We start from the raw sequence: 23,783 nt of genomic DNA, 5'->3' as shown, positions 1-23,783 counted from the left end.
TGTCGAGGTCCGATTCTGACTGGGCCGTGGTGAATGAGAGCAGAGGGAATTCTCAAAACATCTCTATTACAAAGTTCTGAACTCTTATTTGGCTGGACTGAATAAAGCATTATTTCACAACAGACATGGCCCACCCTGTCACTCTAAAAGACACACACACACACACACACACACACACACACACACACACACACACTCTTAATCTGCGGGCTCGTGGTTTCAAATTGAATGGAATTCCTGACTCTGACGTCAATGGCCTCCAGTATCTCTGTCCATGTCCCTCTCATAGTTTGCTGTTTTGTCGTTGATGTTGATGTTTGTTGATTTGTTGATGTTGATGTTTATATGTCTGTATATCCCTGCTGTTTTCTCCTCCCCCCGCTTTGCCCCACTATGTATCCAGTGCGTTTGGGGGGCGTGTGTGTGTGTGTGTGCGTTTCTGTGTGTGTGTGTGTGCTTGCAGTTGGCCTAGATTAACACTCTTCTCTGTTGGGAATAAGAGATCAAAGCTGTGGATGTTCAGTAGAAGTTGTGTGTGTGTGTGTGTGTGTGTGTGTGTGAGCGCGCGCGCGCATGCGTGTGTGTGTGAGATGGTTTGTTTAGTCTGTCGACCTTGGCATTTCCTTCATGCCCTCGTCTCTCACGCATTTAGTTGGCTCAGTGACACACACACACACACACACACACACACACACACACACACACACACACACACACACACACACACACACACACTCACACAGTCTCACACTGTCTCACACTGATGACTGATGTCTGACTGTCTGTCTGTTCTCTCGTCCAAAGGGCAGCTGATGCAGTTCTAATGGGCCACTCAGAAAACATCATCACCTTCCACATGAAAAACATCTCTAACAGCAAGGACAAGACCCACCTTCCTCTGGTAACACACACACCCGTGTACACTATACATGCATGAACACACACTGTTGTATATTTGTATTTTGTATATTATATTAATATGCGCGCACACACAATATATATATTTAATATTTTTGTTTATGGAAAGGCTAAATGCTCATTCTCTTCCGCCTCTCCTCCTCTTTCTGTTTTTAGAACAACCAGACAGCTTCCCTCCGTAATGACTCTAAGCCCCCCCAGCAGCCCTCATCTCACCCCCCAGAGCAGAACCACCAGTCTGGATCGAAACCTCCATTATCTGGCCTGAATGAGCCAGCTCCACCGCAGGCTCCACCCCAGGGAGCTAAGCCTGGTTCTCTCTCCCAGGACGGGGCCTCCTCGGTGGGCATGGACCCCAAAAGCCTCCCTGGCAGCAGCCCCAACAACACCACAGGCCCTGGTGACCAGAACCCCATGTCCCAGGGAGAGCCGGGCCTGCCCCCTCTCAACCCTCCTCAGGCTGGGGAGGGAGGGCAGGGCGGAGGGCCTGGCCAGCCTGGTCTGACCCCCCAGCAGCAGCAGCAGCAGCTGGCCCAGGAGCTGTTGAACATGGAAGCCAATACCGAGGGTCTGTCCCAGGAACAGCTGGAACACCGCCAGCGCTCCCTCCAGACCCTGCGAGACATCCAGCGCATGCTGTTCCCTGACGACCGCGAGGCCCCACCGCCGGGCCCCCCACAGCCCCACGGAGGACCCCACGAGGGCATGCCCGAGGGTGGGCCCAGAAGGCCAGAGCAAGGGCCTCTCCAGGCCATGATGGCCCAGTCGCAGAGCCTCGGGCCGCCAGGGGGGGGACCTGGAGGTCCTCGACCCCAGGGGCCGCCGTTCGGCCCCCCTCACGGTCCCAGAGAAATGCCCCCCTTCCCACAGGACGAGATGGGCCCCCACATGGGCGGTCCTGGGGGGTGTGTGGATGGAGATCACATGACCCCAGAGCAGGTGGCCTGGCTGAAGCTGCAGCAGGAGTTCTACGAAGAGAAGAAGAGGAAACAGGAAATGCAGCACCGGCCACTTCCTCCGGACATGATGATGCACCCCCACGGGCCGCGTGGCATGATGCGGGGACCCCCACCGCCCTACCAGATGGGTCCCGGGGAGGTGTGGGGGGGTCCGGGGGGAGGGCCAGGGCCGGACCACTACCAGGAGCGGATGGCCATGGGTCCCAGAGGGATGCCCCCCCACATGCAGAGGATGCCCGGGGGCTTCCCCTCCGGCATGATGAACCCAGAGATGGAGGGACCCCCCAGGCCGGGCATGGGCTGGCCCGACGACATGCCCCCCAGGATGGGAGACGGCCGGGGCTTCCCGGGGGGGCCGGGGGCCATGTTTGGAGGTCCGGGAGGGCGAGGGGAGAGGTTCCCCAACCCCCAGGCGGTGCAGGAGGCCATGTTCCACCAGGGCATGGGGGGGGAGAAGGGGCCAGGCCTCCCCCCAGGGATGATGATGGAGATGCAGAGGATGATGGGACACCAAAGAGGCGGCATGGAGCCCGGGAATGGGATGGGCATGTTCCCCAGGATGCCCGGAGACGGCCCCATGAGCCCCTCCTCCAGACTCCAGATGGGGGGTAGAGACATGGGCCCAGAGTTTGGCATGGGTCCCGGCCCCCACATGCACCCCTCCAAGCTCCGAGAGGGCCCCATGAACATGAGCCCAGACGAGATGATGAGGATGAGGGGAGGAGGAGGGCCGCCTATGGATAACATGGGGCCTCAGGGCAGGCAGATGCAGGGGCCACAGGGACCACACTTCCCTGACCAGCCCCAGCCGGGAGACTTCCCCATGGGGCCTGGACGGCCCTTCCCTGGGCCTGGAGGTCCCGGGGGGATGAGGGGTCCTCATGGGGAGCAGCCCTTCGGCCCTGAGGGCCACAGGGGCAACCCAGCAGGGGGCAACGGTCGCCTCAACCACCTCCCCCCCGGAGGTGGCCCTCAACAGGGTCAGAGGGGCCGGAAGCCTGCAGACCTGAACGTCCAGGCCGGAGGCGGCAGCTCGCCCAGTCTCAACCCACTCAAGTCTCCTCCACTGAGGCAGGTGCAGTCCCCGATGATGGGCTCCCCCTCCGGGAACCTCAAGTCCCCCCAGACGCCCTCCCAGCTGGCTGGCATGCTCTCCGGCCCCCCGGGTCCCAACGTCCCCCCTGCTCCTGCCAACTCAGGCCCCATGAAGTCCCCCCACTCTATGATGGGGTCCGCAGGCGCCTCCCCGGTACACATGAGGTCCCCCTCCCTCCCCAACCCCTCTCCAGGGTGGGCCTCCTCCCCCAAACCCCCCATGCAGAGCCCTGGTGTGCCCCAACAAGGCGGCAAGCCGCCCCTGGGCATCACCTCACCTAACATGATGGGCAACATGGAACAAGGTACGTCAGCGAACTCTCAGGATTTTTTTTATTTCTTATGTCTCTCCATCTCTCTCTCCCTCTCTCTCTCCCTCTCTCTTTCTTCCTTTCTTTCTTTCTTTCTTTCTTTCTCTCTCTCTCTCTCTCTTTCTTTCTCTCTCTCTCTCTCTCTTTCTGTCTTTCCCTCCCTCATGTTTTTCTATGGCCCCAGTGTGCTCTCCTAACCTGCCCCCCCCTCTCTCTCTGCTGTCCACTCCTTGCCTATCTTTCTCAGTACACCTCCATGTCATTATCGTCAGACCGAGGCCGAGATCATGTTTACTTAACAGAAGTTATTTTTATACTACTTGTCTCCACCTGAAGGGTAGATATATTATGATTGGGTGGAAATGACATCATTGCTTTCATAAATGGTCAGTTTTGTATTATCCTTACAGCGGTCTGTTATTGTCCAGGAGCATAGGCCAGCGTCGGTCTCAATCAATCAATTTCATATCACATTATTTGCAAGTCAAAAAGTCAATTGAAAGTATAATTTTCATCCATGTAAACACATTTTCTGATAATAGATTCTCCCTCTCAGGGTCTGTGGTACCCTCTGGTGGTCATCCTAGTGAACTGCATTGTATTTCCGACAAAAATGCTTTCTTATTAATCTGATTATCCTGTCCACCTAATTCATTGCTAAGAGAATGTAAATTGTCTCTAATGTCTTTTTCGGAGTAAATTGATGTAAACTCATTTATTATGAGTGTATATAAGGGGAGGCTATGGAATGTTTTTGTCATGATTATCCTGTTTTACCTAATTAATTGCTAAGAGAATGTAAAATGTCTCTATTTCGGAGTAAACTGACGTTTTAATTGATTTTGAGTGCATGTAAAGGTAAAGCTAAGGATTTGCTCCTCTCACATCCAACCTCCCTTCCACTTGTTTGTGTCCCCAGGTGGAAACGGCCCCCCGCCGGCCCCTCCTTCGTCAGGGGCCCCCTCCGGCCCCATGTCCCACCCAGGCAACGTTCCGTCCGGAAGCCCCTACGCCATCCCTCCAGAGCCCACGCTATCCCAGAATCCCCTCTCCATCATGATGTCACGCATGTCCAAGTTCGCCATGCCAAGCTCCACCCCCCTCTACCACGACGCCATAAAGACGGTGGCCAGCTCCGACGACGACTCGCCCCCGGCGCGCTCCCCCAACCTGCCCCCGATGAACAACAACGGTGAGAGAACGTTCAAGTCTTTGGTGGCGTTTTGGTCACCGAAGCTCTCAGAGACTATTGTCTTGTTTATTTCTGGTCTGTTTACTGAGTTAAAGGGATGTTCTACTCCAGTCACATGGTATAGTTGTTTTACTCTTGGGTTTGACACAGTCAGCGACCTCCAAGTTGCTTTTATGTGCGTCTCTTGTTTCTTTCAATGTTTGGTTCAGCAGTTTTTGGTCAGCTCGTGTTCCCCGTTGAAGCCCGTTCGTTCTGTAAAGATGTCGTCCGGAAATAAGTTTGATGTGTTTTAAACAGAACAGGACATTTTATTTAGAAACTAAAACAGACACATTTTATGTTAACGTTGGCATTAAAGTATTTCAGAGCTGAGTTTGAGTGTTTATGAGACTTTTTAAAAATATGCAGATTCTCGACAGAAATGTAGGTAATCTAAATATATGATCAATGCAGGTAAAATCTGTCTGGGGTACCGACTACTAGTGCTAGACCTATATGATGTAATTAGAGTAGGACTTCACTTTAATGAATAATTTATTTAAAGTATAAAAAGAGTGTTTGGTAAAGTAGAGGTTCACAACAATGTGTTTTGGATTTAGCCGAGAAGAAACCTTCCTTTTCTATAACATTCTGTTTCTCATGTGAATGAGTCTGTGATGTGTCCCTAACTGTGTGTGTGTGTGTGTGTTCTCTGTAGGTATGGTGATGAACCACCACCAAGGTCCTCCTCGTATGATGGGCCCCAGCGGCTCCGGCCCCATGCCTGCCCTCAGTCCCCTGGGAATGACCCCCATGGGCTCCCAGCCTCTCTCCCACGGCATGCCCCCTCAGATGCCCTCCCCCAACCCCTCAAACATGGGCCCAGGTATGATGCCCCACGGCATGATGATGCCCCCCAACCCCCAGGACCCTGGCATGAACAACCCCCAGATGATGCAGCAGGGGCGTATGGGTTACCCCCACCGAGGCCAGGGGTATCCCCTGACGCAGTCCCCCTCCCAGCAAGGCCCCTTCTCCCCCCACAATGGCCCCGGGCCACAGGGCTTCCCAGGCCACCCCATGGGTTTTCAGGGGGAGGGGGGTCCCATGGGGGGACGGATGGGGAACATGCCCCATGGAGGCGGGGGTGACGGGGGCATGTGTAAGCCCAACAACCCTGGAGGGCCAGAGTTTAACATGCATGCAGGGTTCAGTGAAGCGGACCTGCACGACGTCATGCGTCCCGGAGCGTCTGGTATCCCAGAGTTTGACCTCTCCAGGATCATCCCGTCTGAGAAGCCCAGCCAGACCTTGTCCTATTTCCCCCGCGGCGGGGGAGACAACCCAGGGGGCAAGCCCCCGCACCCCTCCGGCTTCCCCATGCAAGGGATGATGGGCGAGGGCCACCCCAGGATGGGTATGCCCATGCAGGGGATGGGGGGGATGCCGGGGGGGCCAGGTGGGGGCATGGGGCCCCAGGATATGCCTATGGGGAACCCCTCCCACAACCCCATGCGGCCCCCAGGGTTCATGGGACAGGGCATGATGGGACCCCAGCATCGGATGATGTCACCAGGCGGGCCCGGCCCGGGGGGGATGATGCAGGGGAAGGAGAGGGGGGTCCTCTACAACCACCCTGGCCCTGGGGGGTCGCCCAACATGATGATGTCACTGCAAGGCATGGGCGGCCCCCCACAGCAGACAATGATGATGGGGGGGCAGATGAGGCCGCGTGGCATGGATATGGACATGGGCTTCAGCCCGGGGCCCGGAATGTTCTAATAGAACTCAAAACCTTGGACCTAGAATGTTCTGAGCCGATACAATACAAGTGTGGACGGAGTATAGGTTGCGTGGAGTATAAGTTGACGAGGACGAGAGACTGACTCATACACGGGATGTGAACAATAATAGAGAGAGGTTGTCTCGGAGGACCTGGGTTCGAGAGGTGTACGTAGGAACTTCTCCAGTGGAAACAAGGACTTGCCCGGGGGCCGAGTACTTTTGCCACAAGAACATTTCATTTTGACTCGGAAACTTCAGAATGTATGGGATTGTTGTGCATCAATGTTTGCAGAACTGTTCCTCAAAGTTTTTTTGTTTTTGTTTTTTGTTTTTCTTTTTTATATCTGACTCTAAGGATGACTTAAGCATCAAAGAGGAATCAATTTAACAAAAAGTCAACTTGGAGGAAGAGCTAATATGTCTTCTTTTTTGAAATCGTAAAAAAAAAAAAAATCTACAGATTTGTCACGAAAAGGGTAAGGAACATGAGAATGGAATAAAAAGACAAAAAAATTGTACTTTGTGAAGATTTCAGTGGAACTTCATCTTGTCTCTGGCTCCATCGTTTTTGACTGTTTTTCTGTCCAGTATATACCTGTGCGTGCGTGTGTGTGAGAGAGAGAGGTGAGAGAGGTGAGAGAGAGAGTTTGTGTGTGGTATGTGTATGTGTGTGTGTGTGTGGGTGTGTATGTATGTATAGGGATTTTATCAGTGACCTCTAAGCTCCTTTTACCCACCTTTTCATTTAGGGGGAGGGATGCCCCCTCAAAATACTGTACTGTTTACCATTGGTGGGCTATTCGAATTTTAGTCTCTTTTACTTTTTCTTTGTAACTCCAGTGTATAACGAACCAAACTATGACCTCATTAAGATAATAGTATTATTAAAAAAAGCACAAACATGGATCAACTGCAGAAAGTGTCTTCTTTCTCCATTTTAACATTTAGAGGAAAAAACACTTTGGACAGTGGGAGATAATACTGTTCTACTCGGATATGTGCTGTGTGTGCTCTGCTTCTTGTTGTGTTACTGTTTTTGTTTTTTCTCCCCCCTATTGACTCTGGGTAATAATGATCATTCCCACAGCAATAACCCCCCCCTCCACCCTCCCCCCTCCACCCTCCCCAAGGTTGAGAACAGAATGGGACTGGACTGGCCCTAGCTCCAGGTGTGTGCCAGGTTATTCTAGATGATCTAGTTGTACGGTTTAGGATGTTAGTGTGGCCAAACAGTCATGTTCAGTAGGCACAACGTAGCAAAACGCTTTGCAATGAAGGAAAAAAGAAAAAAAAGAAAAAGAAAGAAAAAAAAAATCCGTTTTCTTCTAGGCTAAATCCAGCTAGTAACTCCACCCCCCACCCCCCCCTCCATTGCACTCGGTTTCAAAACGTGTTGCCTACCGAACATGACCGAGGGTGTCCGTCTTTAGAAAGATGAGACAGAAATGTGAACACTAACCAATACCATCCAGTTGACTTCCTCCTCCCCCTCCCCTACTGTATATGCTTGTCATGTGTTTTTCCATTGGCTTGGTGCAGAGCAGCCTCCCATGGCTGTGGTGATGGAAGACAAATAAAAGATATTGTTTTGGTATATATGTGTTGTTTATGATGTGTATGTGCGGCCTATGGCTATCTAACACATCAATGTGTGACGAGATGGGGGGTGTGTGTGTGGTTTGGGTGGTGTGTGTGTGCATGTCAGGTCACCATTTTGTACTATCAACCTTTGTCACCAGGGCCCAGTATTTCAAAATGTTTAATCTGGATCAGAATGCTATCCAGGATCAGATGGATCTGGCTGACTTCCCCCATATACTCCTCAAAATCTGCCAGACAGATCTGATCCTGGATCGCACAAAGAACCTGGATCATTCTGATCGAGATTAAAAGTTTTGAAATACTGGGCCCTGGTTGGTCAGTGGGACCAAGTCTCATTTCCAGGGCTGATCTGGCTAGCTAATTACTCTATAATTAGACCCATTGTGAGAACCACTTGATCATACACGAGTCATGACCACAGATGTACACTGGTTTTGAGGTTGGACCAGCTCTCCTCTGCTAGAAGGGACACACACACACACACACATCATTGACCAGCTCTCCTCTGCTAGAAGGGACACACACACACACATCATGGACCAGCTCTCCTCTGCTAGAAGGGACACACACACACATCATGGACCAGCTCTCCTCTGCTAGAAGGGACACACACACACACACACACACATCATGGACCAGCTCTCCTCTGCTAGAAGGGACACACACACACACACACACACACATCATGGACCAGCTCTCCTCTGCTAGAAGGGACACACACACACACACACACACACACACACACACACACACACACACACACATCATGGACCAGCTCTCCTCTGCTAGAAGGGACACACACACACATCATTGACCAGCTCCCTCTTTATTGCATGTCACCACTCCAAAGCAAAGTCACAAATAATTTAAGGGTGATTCCCCATGATGAGGTAAACAACAAAGAAACTAAATCAAATCACTCTAGTGTGTGTGTGTGTGTGTATGTATGTATAATTGGTTCATATGTCCATGCATATATTCATCATACACACTCGATATCAACACATTGCTAAAAGAAGGCACCTAACATAACATATTCTTAGCATAATAATTCCCTTTTAGCAGGTTCTAAAATGAATGATTTGGAGTGGCTAAACACTCACTCACTCACTCACACACACGTACGTACGTCATACATTTGGTACCCTCGGTTTACGAACACTATGTACATGAAGTGCTTGGCTTTCCCCTGAGGAAACGATTGATATGAAGCATTGGTGGTTCACACTGTAAAAACAACGAAGAAGTCGGAAAGGAAATATTAAAAAACCCGCTGCCGAGCCATCTCTAGCGTGGCGCGTTCAGTAACGACTAGGATAAATTCAGTGTATCTGCAGACATCCATGCTCCAAAACCTCGGAAGTGAATGGTACATTGTTCTGTTGATTCCAAAAAACTATTTTTGAGCCATTACATGATCACTAGATTATCTCATGATAGTAATAAAGACAGATGCTAAAAAGTCTAAATCTTCTCCAGTTCCTAGGACACACAGGACGCCTGTTGGCCCCATAAAGCTGTAATCTTGGGAGTTGGTTTCATCCCAACCTTCAAACTGTGCATTTTAGTCAGTGAGGTTAGTCAGGGGAGGCAGCAATTGGAGGACAGGCTCATTGTAATGCATGGAAAAGAATAAGGAATGGTATCAAACACCTGTGTTCCATGCATGACAATGAGCCTGTCCTTCGATTTCTACCTCCACCGGCCTCCCGCAAGAGTTCTGGAGTGTGGATGTACAGACGAGAGACTAGAAGGTGTAAACATGGCAGCTGGTAACAGTGAGAGGTGCATGATGGGTAGAGCAGGGGGTGAGAGGTCAGGGGTCACGGAGGACTCAGGGTTCAGTCAGGCCCTCGGTGCGGTTGCAAAGTGACTCGTAGAGTTCAGAGGTCAGCGAGTAGGCGGAGAGGGCTTGTTTGAACTCCTGCAGGGGGCAGTAGACTCCACTGCAGCCTGGAATGAGTTGGTCCTGCAGCGAGAGAGGGAGAGGTAACTTACACACAAGTACAACAAAATGTGAGTGAGAGAGACAGACAGACACACAGACAGATACACACCCGTTGTTCACAACGGCAGTTTTGAAGTGAATCAAATCCTATTTTTTTTTCCTGCAGTGTGAACAGGCGAAAACCACATGGAATCGGATATTTCAAACCACATTCAAAGGTGGTTTGAAATCAGATACAAATCTGATTCCCGGCCACACGACTTGTGTCTGAACGGTGAAATACGATTTATTTTTCCGTCACTCCCTATGCAACACAGTGTTGTCTGACATCATCACTTCGCAACACAAACAAGCACGGAGTTTGTGGAGTACTGAAGTGGTGTGTTACTCTCTGTGACTCGCTATGATTCTCATAAAGACAAACAGAGCAAGCAACTGGGGGAACGTCCATGGTAGCCATTGTTGTCACAACAACTTCGGAGTTAGAGGAAGCACCACCACCACCTACACTGCACAGGGTCCCATCGTTACTATGACAACTAGCATAGCATTTTCAGCTTAAGACTACACTGTCTGAGAGAGAGAAAGAGAGAGAGAGAGAGAGAGAGAGAGAGAGAGAGAGAGAGCCTCTCAAGGATGCTGCTTCACACCGACGCCATCTTGGCGACGCCTCTTTGGGTGCTTATTTTAAATAACACTGTTTATTTTTTATTTTTTAGACAGGTCGTCTGTGGTAGGGCAGGACCAAAAAGTCCGCTCACACCAAAATGACACGGATGAGCAACTTTTCCTTTCCTTCCTCAAAACATTTCGTGTGGTCATTGGAACATTAAAAGTTTTTGTAATGGCTTAAAAAAAAGTAATAAATAGTAAATAAATTTAGTAAATAAATTAACTAAAAAAAGACACTGTATTTGGCTCTGTCCCAGCCTTCCCAGCCTCCCGCTCTAGTCTCTCACACACGTTGCTAGGGGAAACCGTGCAAGAAAGACTCGATCCTAGCAACATGAACCTAGCAACGACAGCTGTCAGTACCGCTAATCCATAACTGCGTGGTAATTGGTCAGAAATGTTTCCCCACGTGGGACTGGCGCCATCTTCCCCGTCTCTCGAAAAACCAATAGTAAATCAAGGGAGTGGCCTATCTCATAGTATATCCAATCTCTGCAGAGAGTCTCCCCAGTTTCAGAGAAGTGTTAATGAGCCCAGCATCTTCCCTAGCACATGTGGCCTGTCCCCTAAGGTCCTACCTGGCCGATGTAGGACACTTTGACGAAGGCCTCTTTGGTCTGCCTGTGCTCGTGCAGCTCCAGGGTGATGTCGGCGGCGTACGGTGGCCACCGCATGTCAAAAATCCCCAGGGCCATGAGACAGGGCATCAGAGTGGTGTCGTGTGCAGAGTACAAGAACATCTTCCTACAGGAGAGAAAACACACAAACACATTGAGAAAAACACCAGAGAGGGAGTGAAGGGAGGGACATTTTTCATTTAGAAAAGGAGAGTTGTTGCCATCCAGTGGTAGGCACTGAGAGAACCACAGCGCTATGCCACTTATGTAAACTTCTTCTTCTTAAAGCTCTAGATCCTCTTTTTCGTGTGTGTGTGTGTGTGTCACCTGTTTTGCTCCGAGGGTGTGCCCTGTAGTTTGTCCTCAATGTTGTTCATCATGGTGTGGAGGAGGGGTCCCACACACAACTGCAGGTTCTCCCTGAGCCCAAACACACACACACAACAACAGGATTAAACAACAACAACAGAGAGGTGCAAGAGAATGAGCAGGAAGCCATGTGTGTGTGAGACTGCAGCATCTAAAAATAGAAACGTTTCTGAAAATGCTCATAGCTTCCACCCTTCCACTGGACTGCCTCACCCTTCCACTGGACCCCCCCACCCTTCCACTGGACTGCCTCACCCTTCCACTGGACCCCCCCCCCCACCCTTCCACCTGCTGCCCGTCAGAAAGCCTGACCTCTTGCTGGGTTCGTAGATGTGACAGATCATGTCTACAGCCCTCTGTTCCACTGTCGACCTCCAGGTGTCCAGGACCGGCGGGCAGGGCAGGCCATGGGTCTGTTATAACACACACACAAATGAAATTACAATGCATGACATCATATTTTATGCTCGGTAGCAAATGGTGAAGTGAAATGTGTGTATGAAACGAGTGTTAGTTATTCGATGCGTGTTACTGTATCTCTCTGTGTGGCGTTGTGTTCACCTCTCTGGCCACCATGTCGTCCCTGATGAGGATGAAGTCGATGCGCTGGTGAGCAGCGATGCCCAGAGCACTCTGGATGCTCCTCAGGTCCGCCGCGATGTCTGGCAGAGTGGACGACTCTGCCCAGCGATGGCTACAGGAGAGACGGAGACAGCCAATCAGAAAAATCGGCCAGATAGGAGCCCGGGCCAATCCCAAAAATCAGCGAGAGATGACGTCAGCCAATCATAAACATCGGCAGAGACACAGACACAGCCATTCAGAATTGTTCAGGCCCCGAGCCTCTCGAGTTCTTTAAGGGCACAATCATTTGGGTTTTATGTGCAGAGAAAATTCCTATGCTTTGTCCAGATACTAATCAATGACTTGACTTGTCTAATTTATTTTCCCCTCACCATCACATGTCTGAACTACTGAACTACTGTAGGGGCCTTTACACAATACGGGGCTGACCTGAACCACATTGTGCTGGCTCTGACATTTTCCATTTCCATCTTCCTTTTCTGTTTCAGTAACTGTGGTGGAAGTGTAAACAGGCCAGCCCAGTACAGCTCAGTTTAACCTAAGCTCAGCTCAGCTCGGTTAGTCTGTAGTGTGAATTAGGGTTATGCGCTGACCTAAGACCTGTGGCTCAAGGGAAAAGTCCACCTGGAAAATCACTCACCCGCTGAGGAGTTTGAGTAGCCTGCACCCGTGGTAGTTAGGGTACAGGATCTCAGCTTCTGCCTGCGTGGTCAGAATGGGAACAATCTCTTCGGGAGAGGAGAGAAAGGACAACGTCAGAGGAAGGGGCAACTGGTGGATGACAAACACACACACACAAAGGATGGCTGTTGTCACCCTCTCACCATCCTGAGACAAATCCAGCCTTCAGGCAGATCGTACTCACGCACGCACGCATGCACACCCACAGTACACAGTACATACCTCTCTGCTTTTGCTGGAACAGCCCTGCTACCAAGCACTTGGCAGACTCTATGGTCCTCACAATGTTAGTGGAACGCACACTGGAAGGGATAGATAAAATACACACGTTTGATGCCATTCCTCATTCCGTTTCATGCATTACAATGAGCCTGTCCTCCGATTTCTATCCTCCACCCGTGTACGCTCATTGGATGTCATGTTATTGTAGTGATGTGTTATAGATACTTACTAGACTTCATCTGGGTTGAAGGTGGGGGCGAGGAAGGCTGTGTCCTGGATGTACCTCCTCCTGAGCCTCTCCCCCAGCTCGTACAGCTGCTGCATGCCTACGGTAGTCAACTGACCAGGATATGTGCCACCCTGCAGGGGTGCCACAGGATTGGCTCTCAGTGAACACAGTGGAAGTGAAAGTGGCACATTTGTGGATGGGGTCCATGTTGTGAGCTTTAGCTTTCCTGCCTGACAGCTTAAACCCATTACAGCAGTATATCAAAGTGCCTACTCCTACTACCGTCTTAGTCGGATGTTATCTCCCTATCCTATTGACGCGCGTCCTCTCCATCCATCCACACACACACACACACACACACACACACACACACACACACACACACACACACACACACACACACACACACACACACACTTACATTCAGTATGTTGGTCCTGTAGCTGTCTTCCACAGGTGCTGGTGGCCGTGGACCCCCCTCCAGGTCCGTCACCACATAGTTGATCTGTGTGTGTGCTGGAGGATCCAGGAGGTTTGGCAGCCATTGTGCCTGTAGAGCAACAGAGACGGAATAACATTACATTTTACAATAGACACTGCATGGTTTTTTAGCAGCCACTCATCTCCATTGCGGAGGTCACTGAGGTGGGAAACAGGGTGATCTGTCCAGGTATCCTCCTACTGATGAAACAGAAGTGTTGTTAACTCACCTCCATAACGTCCGGTATGGATTTTAGCGGCGTGCGAGCTCCGTGTCGGAACAGGACTTGGACGAGTTTGAGATCGTATGGAGATAGATTCGTGTGTCCAGGGCCTGGACTAGAATCCGTCCGAACCGGTTCCACCTTCTTCTGCGACCACAACATCGAGCCGAATGCCATGGACACTGACACCGAGCCCAGAACACCAGCTTTGGTCCATAAATTCCTCATGTCTTCGCTGCCAAGAAAGATCCGTTAAACTAGCTACATTTCTGGCTTTAACTGGCTGGCGAAGTAGCGGAACAAAACGGTCAACTAAGATATCTAGTTAGCCACCTCTCTATTGCTCTAGCTAGCTGTCAAACTATCACTATTCACGTGCATTCGCCCTACTAGCCTAGGCTAGACTAGCTAGCTTGGCAAGCTAACGTACATATCTGATCCATGAAGATGAGATCCAATATTTAGTGTCAAATGTCAAAATATTAATTTATCATTGATAAATTGATTTCAGCGTGCATTGTCTATGACTCTGATACATAATGATGAACTCAATGTACTTACTTTTATAAGGCAGTGGAGCAACTTTTTAGATTAAAATCATTCCCGATCGGCAAAAGGCTGCTATTTTAAAAACACGACACCGGCTGAAGACAAAAGGCTTTTGGAACATGTAGTCTTTTCTGGTGTGATCCGTCTAATAACTGGCTATGGGAAACTACTTTTCCCGAAAATGCTGCCTCTCTCTGGTCTACTCTTTACCGTAAGTCTCCGATGTGAAGCGCACCTAAAATTATCATACCGTTACAATTCTGTATGAATCCTGGATCTACGAGACGCCTGCCAAAGGTGAATTGAAAACGAATTAGTTTCCATAAATTCACTCGCCAGTGGACTCCAGTTAAAGGTTTGACCCAATAAAAGTATATGGTTTTACCGCCCAGACCCATGCAACCCGAACTCTTATCTTGGCATCATCATCATCATCATCATCATCATCATCATCATCATCATCATGATAATATCTCTATATATCTGTGTAAATGATGTAAATGTATATATATTGTACATAATAACTATCACACGCAATGTATGGACATGCAACCAATGATGATGATGATGAGTCTGGGTTAATTATTTAATTGGCGGTGTCTTTTGACTAGACCAAGATGGCGGCGCGCATGCATCGCGACGCTCAGTGTCTCTCCAGAGTTTGCGAACTAGTAGTTATTTGCTTGTTTATCTTAAGTATTCTCGCTAAAAACAGTTTAGCGTACATATCGTACAGCCGACAAGAACTTCTGGACATCGGTTCCGGCACTCCAGTCATCTTTATCGACGATATACCCGATATACCCGAGATTAGCAAAACAGCGGGTCCAGCTAACTCCGCTACACCGACCGGAAGAGGCCCCAGACCGGCTCGGAAAAGAAAACACAGGCGAGGGAGCCGAGGTGGGCTGAGAGCTAGGCTAAAGCTAACCCCACACCGACTCTCACTACCTAGCCTTTTCCTTGCTAATGTTCGTTCCCTGGCAAACAAGATGGATGAACTGCGGCTGCGGATCACCACCCACAAATGGATTATGGACTGTAACATCATGGTTTTCACTGAAACCTGGCTCAACAGCGAGGTTCCCGACAACGCTATCGAGCTAGCAGGGCGCTGCGTTCTCCGAGCAGACAGAACAGCAGGCGACTCCGGTAAGACCAGAGGTGGAGGTTTGTGCATTTATGTTAACAAGACGTGGTGCACGGACACTACCATCACCGAGAGTCACTGCTCAGCTAACCTGGAGTTTCTCATGGTTAAGTGTAGACCTTTCTATCTGCCCAGAGAGTTCACGTCTACTGTTATCGCGGCAGCCTATATCCCCCCGGATGCTAATGCTAAGATTGCTATGAAAGAACTGCATGCTGCCATTAGCAAACAACAGACTCTGCATCCCGAGGCAGCCTTCATTGTCGCGGGTGACTTCAATCACTCCAACCTAAAGACTGTACTGCCCAAATTCCACCGAAATGTCTCATGCCCCACCAGAGGAGACAGGACATTGGACCAAGTATACACCAGCATGGCTGAGGCGTACAAAGCCGTTCCCCTCCCCCACCTAGGTCAATCAGACCACCTCTCATTGTTCCTACTGCCCAAGTACTCAGCACTCATCAAACGAGTGAAACCTACAGTGAGGACAGTCAAGGTCTGGCCAGAGGGAGCTGACTCAGCGCTCCAGCAGCGTTTTGGAAACACTGACTGGGGTGTGTTTGCCACTCAGGCCACCCACGACTCCCACACGGACATTGATTCATATGCCTCATCTGTTTTGGACTACATCAATTCCAACATCAGCAGTGTCACCACACTCAAGCGGATCACCACTTTCCCTAATCAGAAGCCATGGATGAACAGTGAGGTCCGACTCCTGCTGAAGGCACGCGACATTGCCTTCAGATCAGGGGATGCTCGGGCCTATAGCTCATCCAGGGCTAATCTGCAGAGGGGCATCAAAAAGGCCAAGCACAACCACAAGCTGAGGATAGAGGATCACTTCAGAAACAACTCTGACCCCCGACGCATGTGGCAGGGCATCCAGGCCATCACAGACTACAAAACAACTAACACCTCACCCCTCTCCGTTGACGCCTCCCTCCCTGATGAGCTGAACCACTTCTACGGCCGCTTTGACAGGGACAACAAGGAGGTGGCCATCAAGGCTGTGCTCCCTGCGGATCACCAGCCCCTCACTCTATCTCCCACCGACGTGTGTGCGGCACTGAGCAGGACTAACGCACGCAAGGCTGCTGGTCCTGATGGGATTCCCGGACGCGTCCTCAGGGCCTGCGCTGTGCAGCTGACTAAGGTTTGGACTGACATATTCAACCTGTCCCTAGCCCAAGCAGCTGTCCCCGCGTGCTTCAAAACCACCTCCATCGTGCCGGTGCCAAAACACTCCACTGCAACGAGCTTAAATGACTTCCGACCAGTGGCACTCACGCCCATCATCATGAAGTGCTTCGAGAGGCTGGTCTTAGCCCAACTCAAGACCTGCCTACCACCCACACTGGACCCCTTTCAATTCGCCTACCGGCAGAACAGGAGTACAGAGGATGCCATTTCGACGGCACTTCACTCCGCCCTGTCCCACCTCGACAAGACTAACTCTTATGTGAGAATGCTGTTTATTGACTTCAGCTCAGCATTCAACACCATCATCCCCTCCAAACTGATCTCCAAACTCAGGCAACTGGGCATCAACCCCTCCCTCTGCAACTGGATTCTAGACTTCCTGACCAACAGGCCGCAGTCTGTTAGGCTTCACAACCACACCTCCTCAACCCTCATCCTGAACACCGGCGTTCCACAAGGCTGTGTGCTGAGCCCCCTCCTTTACTCCCTCTTCACCTACGACTGCACACCTGTACATGGCTCAAACACCATTGTTAAGTTTGCAGACGACACAACGGTGATCGGTCTCATCAGCAACAACGATGAGTCGGCCTACAGGGAGGAGGTACAGCACCTAACAGTGTGGTGCAACGACAATAACCTGGCTCTCAACACCAAGAAGACCAAAGAACTCATTGTGGACTTCAGGAAGTCTAAAGCTGGCGCACACACCCCCATCCTCATCAACGAGACTGAGGTGGAGCGAGTCACCAGCTTCAAGTTTCTGGGTGTCCACATCTCTGAGGACCTCTCCTGGACCCTCAACACCTCCACCCTGATAAAGAAGGCTCACCAGCGTCTCTTCTTCCTGAGGAGACTAAAGAAGGTCCATCTGTCTCCTCAGATCCTGGTGAATTTCTACCACTGCACCATCGAGAGTATCCTTACCTACTGTGTCACAGTATGGTATGGCAACTGCTCGGCATCGGACCGGAAAGCACTGCAGAGGGTGGTGAAAACTGCCCAACGCATCACCGGTTCCTCACTCCCCTCCATCGAGGCTGTCCAGGGCAAACGATGCTTGCGTAAGGCACGCAGCATCGTCAAGGACATCTCTCACCCCAACCATAGACTTTTCACCCCACTCCCCTCCGGGAGGCGCTACAGGTCTCTCCGCACCCGAACCAGTAGGTTCAGAGGCAGCTTCTTCCCTGCGGCTGTCACCCTACTGAACTCGAACACTGCACCGACCTGACAACCTACTACCCCTGCAACCCCCCCCCCCCCCCCCCCCCCCGGACAATTGCACTATTGCACTATTACTCCCCTCCCCTCCCCTGCTCTTACTCATACCACTGCTCTTCTGTACATACCTGTCCATACTGTTCATACTGCACATAATGCACATATCCTTATATTTTCTTTAATACTACTGCACATACTGTACATACCTGTTTATACTGTTTATACGGCATTCCATATTCATATTTATATTTATTCTGCTATCTACCTCATGCTACTGTTAATACATATATACTGCTAGACTGCATTACCCATACAGCTCATATGCTGCTACACTGTTCATACTGTAACTATTTATTCTGCTATAATGCTACTGTACTCATATACTGCTATACTGCACTGCTATATTATACTGCACTACTACTGATCATATATTGCACTACCTGCAAACACTGTTCATTGCACTTTCTGCTATTTTGCACTTCTGGTTAGACGCTAACTGCATTTCGTTGTCTCTGTACTTGTACTCTGCACAATGACAATAAAGTTGAATCTAATCTAATCTAATCTTTTGCGGGCTCAAAATCAAGGAGAGATTCATTAAACAGGAGTTTTATTTCAGTCTTTACAGAAACAGAATGAGCAACATCAACCAGTGATATATATGTATTGTATATTTTACATTGTAGTGTTGTCTGAAGGCATTCCAAGAGACTATTGCTGTAAGGTGGTTTCTCAAGTGAAATGTGATATGATGAGGGCCATGACACCAGGGGAGGCTGGTGGAGGCGGAAATCGGGAGGACGGGCTCATGGTAATGCATGGAACAGAATGAGGAATGGTATCAAACACACATTACAATGAGCTTTCTACCTCAACCAGCCTCCTCTGCATGACACAGATAGTGCAAAATCTTATGAGTTATGAGTTATTTGATTGTACAGTAAAACAAATTATGTTTACAACAATATTATATTAAACAAAGATAAACATGTAAAACAGCAATAGTATATCAACTTCATATATCAAATATTAAAACAAAAAACGGTTTATTGCTAAGATATGACAATCAATGTAGGAGATGTTGAAGAGGAGCTAGGCTGTTTTAAAAGTCCAAAGGAAAATGGCGCCACCTAGTGGTTGAAATGACAATCACAGATTTACGAACAATCAACATTTTCAAGCTTGTGCCTGGCCTTGATTCAAGGTAAAGTATTTTTTATTTCGACATAATTGCTTTCAAAAGAAATTGGTTAGAGATTCAAAAATATCAGCTGAGACTGAAAGACGTTGTTGAGTTTGACCCTAGTGTTGTTTATTTATCATTATCAAAGGCACTTTATAAGCGTCATAGTTCCACCAATCTGTACCCCGAGTACATACGTAACACAGCCTACGAAAATGTAACACTGAACCTGTTCCCTGTTGCGGGAAATGTGTTTAGTTCTTGCATCAGGATTTAAACATAGCGATAACAGTTGCTCCTGCTATTAGAAGCTGATATCGTCCATGATGGATTGCATTAGGGTGTCATGTGTTACAATTTCAATTTCAATTTCCAGACCACATGACAGCTGCAGTTAGCCTCCGTCCATTGCATGCAATGGATCAGGGGGCAACAGTGTTTAGTCACACCCCTGTGGGTGTGTTTGGATAAGGACAGCTGGATAGACAGTGGGACAGTTATGGCTTAGGCTACTGAATGTGGATGTTTATTATACTACTTTAATTATTTAATCTACAAAACATCAAAAACTTACATTGTGCAATTGTCAGGTATTTCAAGGCTTTTCCATGTAGTGAAGGTCATTTTCTTTTGTTTTTTAAAATCACAGTCAGAATGTAAATTTTTTTCAAGACTAGACAGCCCACTTATTGTTTTGATTTTACTTCATTCACATAGGCACAGAGCTCAGTCTCTTTCTCTCTTTTGTGCATTAGGAGCCCCAGGCAATCCCCCCACAGACAGTGTCCCCTGTTTGGGCTGCTTCTCTTGGGTTTCCATGGTCAACCTGTTCTCCCCTGACAGGAGCCCTTCTCTAGGGGTAAACAGACTTGTAGCCCTGTGTCTACATGGTCAGCCTGTTCCTCTCTACCTGTGTCTTTGTCCAGCCTACTCCCCTCTAGCTTTCTCAAGGTCCAGCCTGCTCTCCCCTCTCTAACTGGGGTCTTTCCCATCTCTAACTGGGGTCTCCCCCCCTCTCAAACTGGGGTCTTTCCCATCTCTAACTGGGGCCTCCCCGCCTCTCAAACTGGGGTCTTTCCCATCTCTAACTGGGGCCTCCCCCCCTCTCAAACTGGGGTCTTTCCCATCTCTAACTGGGGCCTCTCCCCTCTCTAACTGGGGTCTCTCTCTCTCAGGGTCATGCCAGCTGTCCTCTCCCCTTCTCAGCTCCTCTCTCTGGTTGTTGGTCGTGGTTCTACACAGCCAGGTCGTCCGCCCGGACCCGGCTGCTGGTCCCGCTGGTCTTGCTGAGGCGTCGTTTGTCCTTGGTGTAGCCGGCGTGCAGCAGAGACGGCAGCGAGCACTCGTTGGGCACCTCCACGGTCGGGTGGCTGTAGCTCATCCTCAGGAACCCGCCCTCGCCCTCCAGGTCGCCGTGGCTGTGGTGGCGCTCGGTGGCCATGTTGGCCGAGTTCTGCTGGTGGGCCATCCGGTTGTTGAAGGGGTGAGAGGGCATGGAGGACAACGGGGTCATGGTCCCCGGCGAGGCCAGGCACTGGTTGAAATCGGGAGGAGGGGTACAGGAGGCGGCGGGGCGGGGAGGGCTGTCCGGGTCCCTGGGGACAGCGATGGCCACCGTCCTCTGGGCGTTCTTCTTCAGGGTCCGTCTGCGAAGGCTCTTCCTAACACGCCGGTAGCCCAGGTGGTAGAGCTCGACCATAGAGAGCAGCAGGGAGACGCCGGCCACCACCAGCATGAAGACGATGAACACGTTCTTCTCAGTGGGCCGGGACATGTAGCAGTTGACCGGGTTGGGGCAGGGCCAGGCCTTGCAGTGGTACAGCGCCCGGAGGAAGACTCCGTAGATCATGTACTGCACCACGATGAAGGTCACCTCCATCACCGTGCGGATCAGGATGCTGAGGATGTACGTCTGCAACAGCGCCCCCTTCAGGCGAACCCGCCCCGGCACCTCGGACGCCCCGACGTCCTTCTGTTGGAGGTACTCCTTCTCCCCGTCCGAGTCCTCCCCTTCCTCCCTCGTCCCATCCCTGGCCTCCTGCTCCTTCCTCTTGCGTTTCTCCTCCCGCCGGACCGTGTGCATGGCGTGGCCCATGTAGATGAGAGACGGCGTGGACACAAAGACGATCTGCAGGACCCAGTAGCGGATGTGCGCGATGGGGAAGGCGCTGTCGTAACACACGTTGGTGCAACCGGGCTGCTGCGTGTCGCAGAGGAAGTCGCTCTGCTCGTCGCCCCAGGACGACTCGGCGGCGGTGCCCAGCACCAGGATGCGGAAGATGAATAGGACGGTCAGCCACACCTTCCCCACCGACGTGGAATGTTCCTGAACCTCCTCCAGGAAGTTCCCCAGCAAGCTCCAGTCCCCCATCACGACTCACTGCTGCACACACACACACCTGAGAGAGGAGGGGAGGAGGTAGAGAGAGAGAGAGAGAGGGGGCGGGGGGGGGGGGGGCAAAGAGGTAAGGACAACATAAGGTAGGTGAGAGGAGAAACAGAAAAGAGGGGGGGGGGGGCAGAATAAAAGAATGGAGAGAAAAGAGAGGGACATTTTGATTTTTTAATCAAGATTAACCGTGACAGACCAGATTGTCCATGACCTTGACGGTAGGATGACCAGTGTGTGTGGCATGCATGTATAAATAGCTTTCGCTGCCTGCCTATGATATGCCTGGGGACAGCACACATGGCCTGAGAACTAAGCTTTTCCCACGACACACACACACACACACACACACACACACACACACACACACACACACACACACACACACACACACGGAATGTTTTAAAGCTGAAGAAAGTAAATAGTGGGATTGTTTAAAAAAAATGATATAGTTGAATGTTGTTGTTGCTATTCCTGATATATCTCAACCCAGATACTGTGTGACGTAGAGGGTGAAGGGCCATGGGGCCAGGATAAGGACAATGCCCTGGACTGGACAATCTCTCTCATCTTTCCCAGAGCACCAAGCAACTGTCCTCAGTCACCATGATTGCGTTGCTTAATTGAAGTGAATGCCTTTGATGTCCTCTCTCTCTCCACACATTCCATCTCCCTGAACCATCTCTCCTACACCCTTGTATCTGACTATATTTAAGTGTGTGAGTGTGAGTGCGAGTGCGAGTGTGTGTGTGTGTGTGTGTGTGTGTGTGAGTGCATGTGTGTGTGTGACCCCTTTCTCAGTAAGAGTTAGGGTGAGACCAGTTGGCAGTGACAGGCTGGCCTGTGTCAGCAATGAATGCCCTTACAAGGCATCTCACCAGACAGCTCGACAGTACATGGTGTCATAAATGCCCCCATCCTCGAAGGGTTAAACAAATCCATCAGTCCACAATGAGAGACATTAGACACTCAGCCATCTAAATATATACCCAGAGTAGGATTTACTATGGCAATGAGTGACAAATGTGTTGTAGAATGAATGAAGGAGCAAATAAACAGCTTATCAGGTTTTTCCACCTTATGTTACACTTTTCGATTCGCTGCTGTGGTTCTTTGTAAAGCTCAGAGAAAAGATCACATTTCTATAAGAAGTGATGAAGCCTGAAGAGTTCGTCAACAGCATTGACATCAATGGACTACTGATGCTTGACAGGTGGAAAGTAAGATATGGCAGCAGATACTCAAACTTAGCACACATATTTATACCCATAAACACACATCCAAACACGCACACACACATACACATACACACACACTCACACTAATCTTACCTTCTTTCATTTCCTTTTCAATGTAATCCATGGAGGTTTGCTGTTGTGTGAGTGTGTTTAATATCCGTGAAGTGGAGCCAGTAAAGACTTGTACAGGAGTGGAGAGGTGACAACGTCTGGCTGACGATGACACTCAGCTCTATCTAATCTCTCTCTCACCCTCGCTGTGAAATGACCATGACCACGAGAGGGTTGACTGTACATCAACCCCCCCCCCCTCTCTCTCTCTGTGTCTCTGTCTCTCTCTTTCTCTCTGTGTTTGTAGGATGGAAACTCAGTGGGTCTGGAGGCACAGTGCTCTTATCCTCACAGGCGAAGGGTGATTTAGGGAAGGGAGGGGGGGCAGAGGCAAGGGTGGTGGGGAGAGGGGGGGGTCAGAGAGACTGGGGCAGTGGAAAAACCACCACAATGAAAACAGAGAAGGGGAAACTATTGCACTCTTCATCCAGGCCTTGAGATCATCCAGGCCACTGATACATCGGAAAGTTATCCAAGCTCTAACTCTCTCAAAAGGACATGCCCTTGAATGCCCACCTGTGAAGTCATTGCAAGAACTCTGAGATTTGACCTTATTAGTTGGGTTTTTATAGAGCCAGAGGGTCTCCTTGTTAAAAAATCACAGCCAGAACAGAACATCATCAAAGCAACACCCAGCTTCCCTTACATGTGTATGATGTTGGACTGGCATCGGTTAATGTGTGTACACAGCCAAGCACAAAGGGCTGAGGACCAGGTCAGAGGAAGGGAGTAGGAGGCCAGCCACAATGACAGGAGGTTCACGCTAAAACAGCTGTGTTCCTACCAGGCGGGGCAGACAAAAGACCCTCCTCACCTGTTTATAGGAGACCCCTCAGACTGTCTGTCTCGCCCCGGAGGAGCAAAC

At 50.1% G+C, this 23,783-nt stretch overlaps 3 protein-coding genes across 5 annotated transcripts in view; 1 reads left to right on the top strand and 2 right to left on the bottom strand.

The window, feature by feature from the left end:
- Window positions 1-7,833, top strand: part of bcl9 (BCL9 transcription coactivator) — a 22,470-nt gene extending 14,637 nt beyond the window's left edge. For both annotated transcript variants that reach the window (XM_083682467.1, XM_083682468.1), the window contains 4 exons: window positions 805-901; window positions 1,075-3,277; window positions 4,203-4,475; window positions 5,173-7,833. In XM_083682467.1, coding sequence (XP_083538593.1) covers window positions 805-901; window positions 1,075-3,277; window positions 4,203-4,475; window positions 5,173-6,236 — 3,637 coding nt within the window. In that variant the 3' untranslated portion in view covers window positions 6,237-7,833. The remainder of the gene's footprint in view (window positions 1-804; window positions 902-1,074; window positions 3,278-4,202; window positions 4,476-5,172) is intronic.
- An 818-nt stretch (window positions 7,834-8,651) lies between these two features.
- On the bottom strand, window positions 8,652-14,504 carry acp6 (acid phosphatase 6, lysophosphatidic). 2 transcript variants are annotated; one of them, XM_083681602.1, is made up of 11 exons: window positions 14,430-14,504; window positions 13,875-14,103; window positions 13,586-13,714; window positions 13,165-13,295; window positions 12,936-13,015; window positions 12,673-12,760; window positions 12,009-12,141; window positions 11,760-11,860; window positions 11,406-11,498; window positions 11,040-11,205; window positions 8,652-9,810 (listed from the first exon to the last, which is right to left on the bottom strand). In XM_083681602.1, exons 2-11 carry the CDS (start codon window positions 14,094-14,096, stop codon window positions 9,676-9,678), a joined length of 1,278 nt encoding a protein of 425 aa, XP_083537728.1. In that variant the 5' UTR covers window positions 14,097-14,103; window positions 14,430-14,504; the 3' UTR covers window positions 8,652-9,675. The 2 variants fall into 2 exon arrangements, with proteins under 2 accessions (XP_083537728.1, XP_083537729.1); XM_083681603.1 differs by having other exon boundaries at window positions 13,875-14,098; window positions 14,430-14,502.
- Window positions 14,505-20,404: 5,900 nt separating this feature from the next.
- Window positions 20,405-21,551, bottom strand: LOC310812869 (gap junction alpha-5 protein-like; the record flags this gene model as incomplete). Its single annotated transcript, XM_083681605.1, has 1 exon — window positions 20,405-21,551. The coding sequence occupies one exon, from the start codon at window positions 21,549-21,551 to the stop codon at window positions 20,415-20,417; it is 1,137 nt and encodes a 378-aa protein (XP_083537731.1). The 3' UTR covers window positions 20,405-20,414.
- Window positions 21,552-23,783: the final 2,232 nt, after the last annotated feature.

This window comes from Argentina silus (genome assembly GCF_951799395.1).
Source record: "Argentina silus genome assembly, chromosome: 12".
Lineage (NCBI taxonomy): Eukaryota > Metazoa > Chordata > Actinopteri > Argentiniformes > Argentinidae > Argentina > Argentina silus.
This window is presented reverse-complemented; position numbering and strand designations above follow the sequence as displayed.

Excerpts from the sequence above, each read along its gene's own strand:
- acp6 (XM_083681602.1), bottom strand. The coding sequence starts at position 14,096 with ATGAGGAATTTATGGACCAAAGCTGGTGTTCTGGGCTCGGTGTCAGTG. Across the intron at positions 12,142-12,672 it reads CTACTCAAACTCCTCAGCGG|CCATCGCTGGGCAGAGTCGT; the intron begins GTGAGTGATTTT and ends TCTCTCCTGTAG. Across the intron at positions 11,206-11,405 it reads ACACCCTCGGAGCAAAACAG|GAAGATGTTCTTGTACTCTG; the intron begins GTGACACACACA and ends TCTCTCCTGTAG.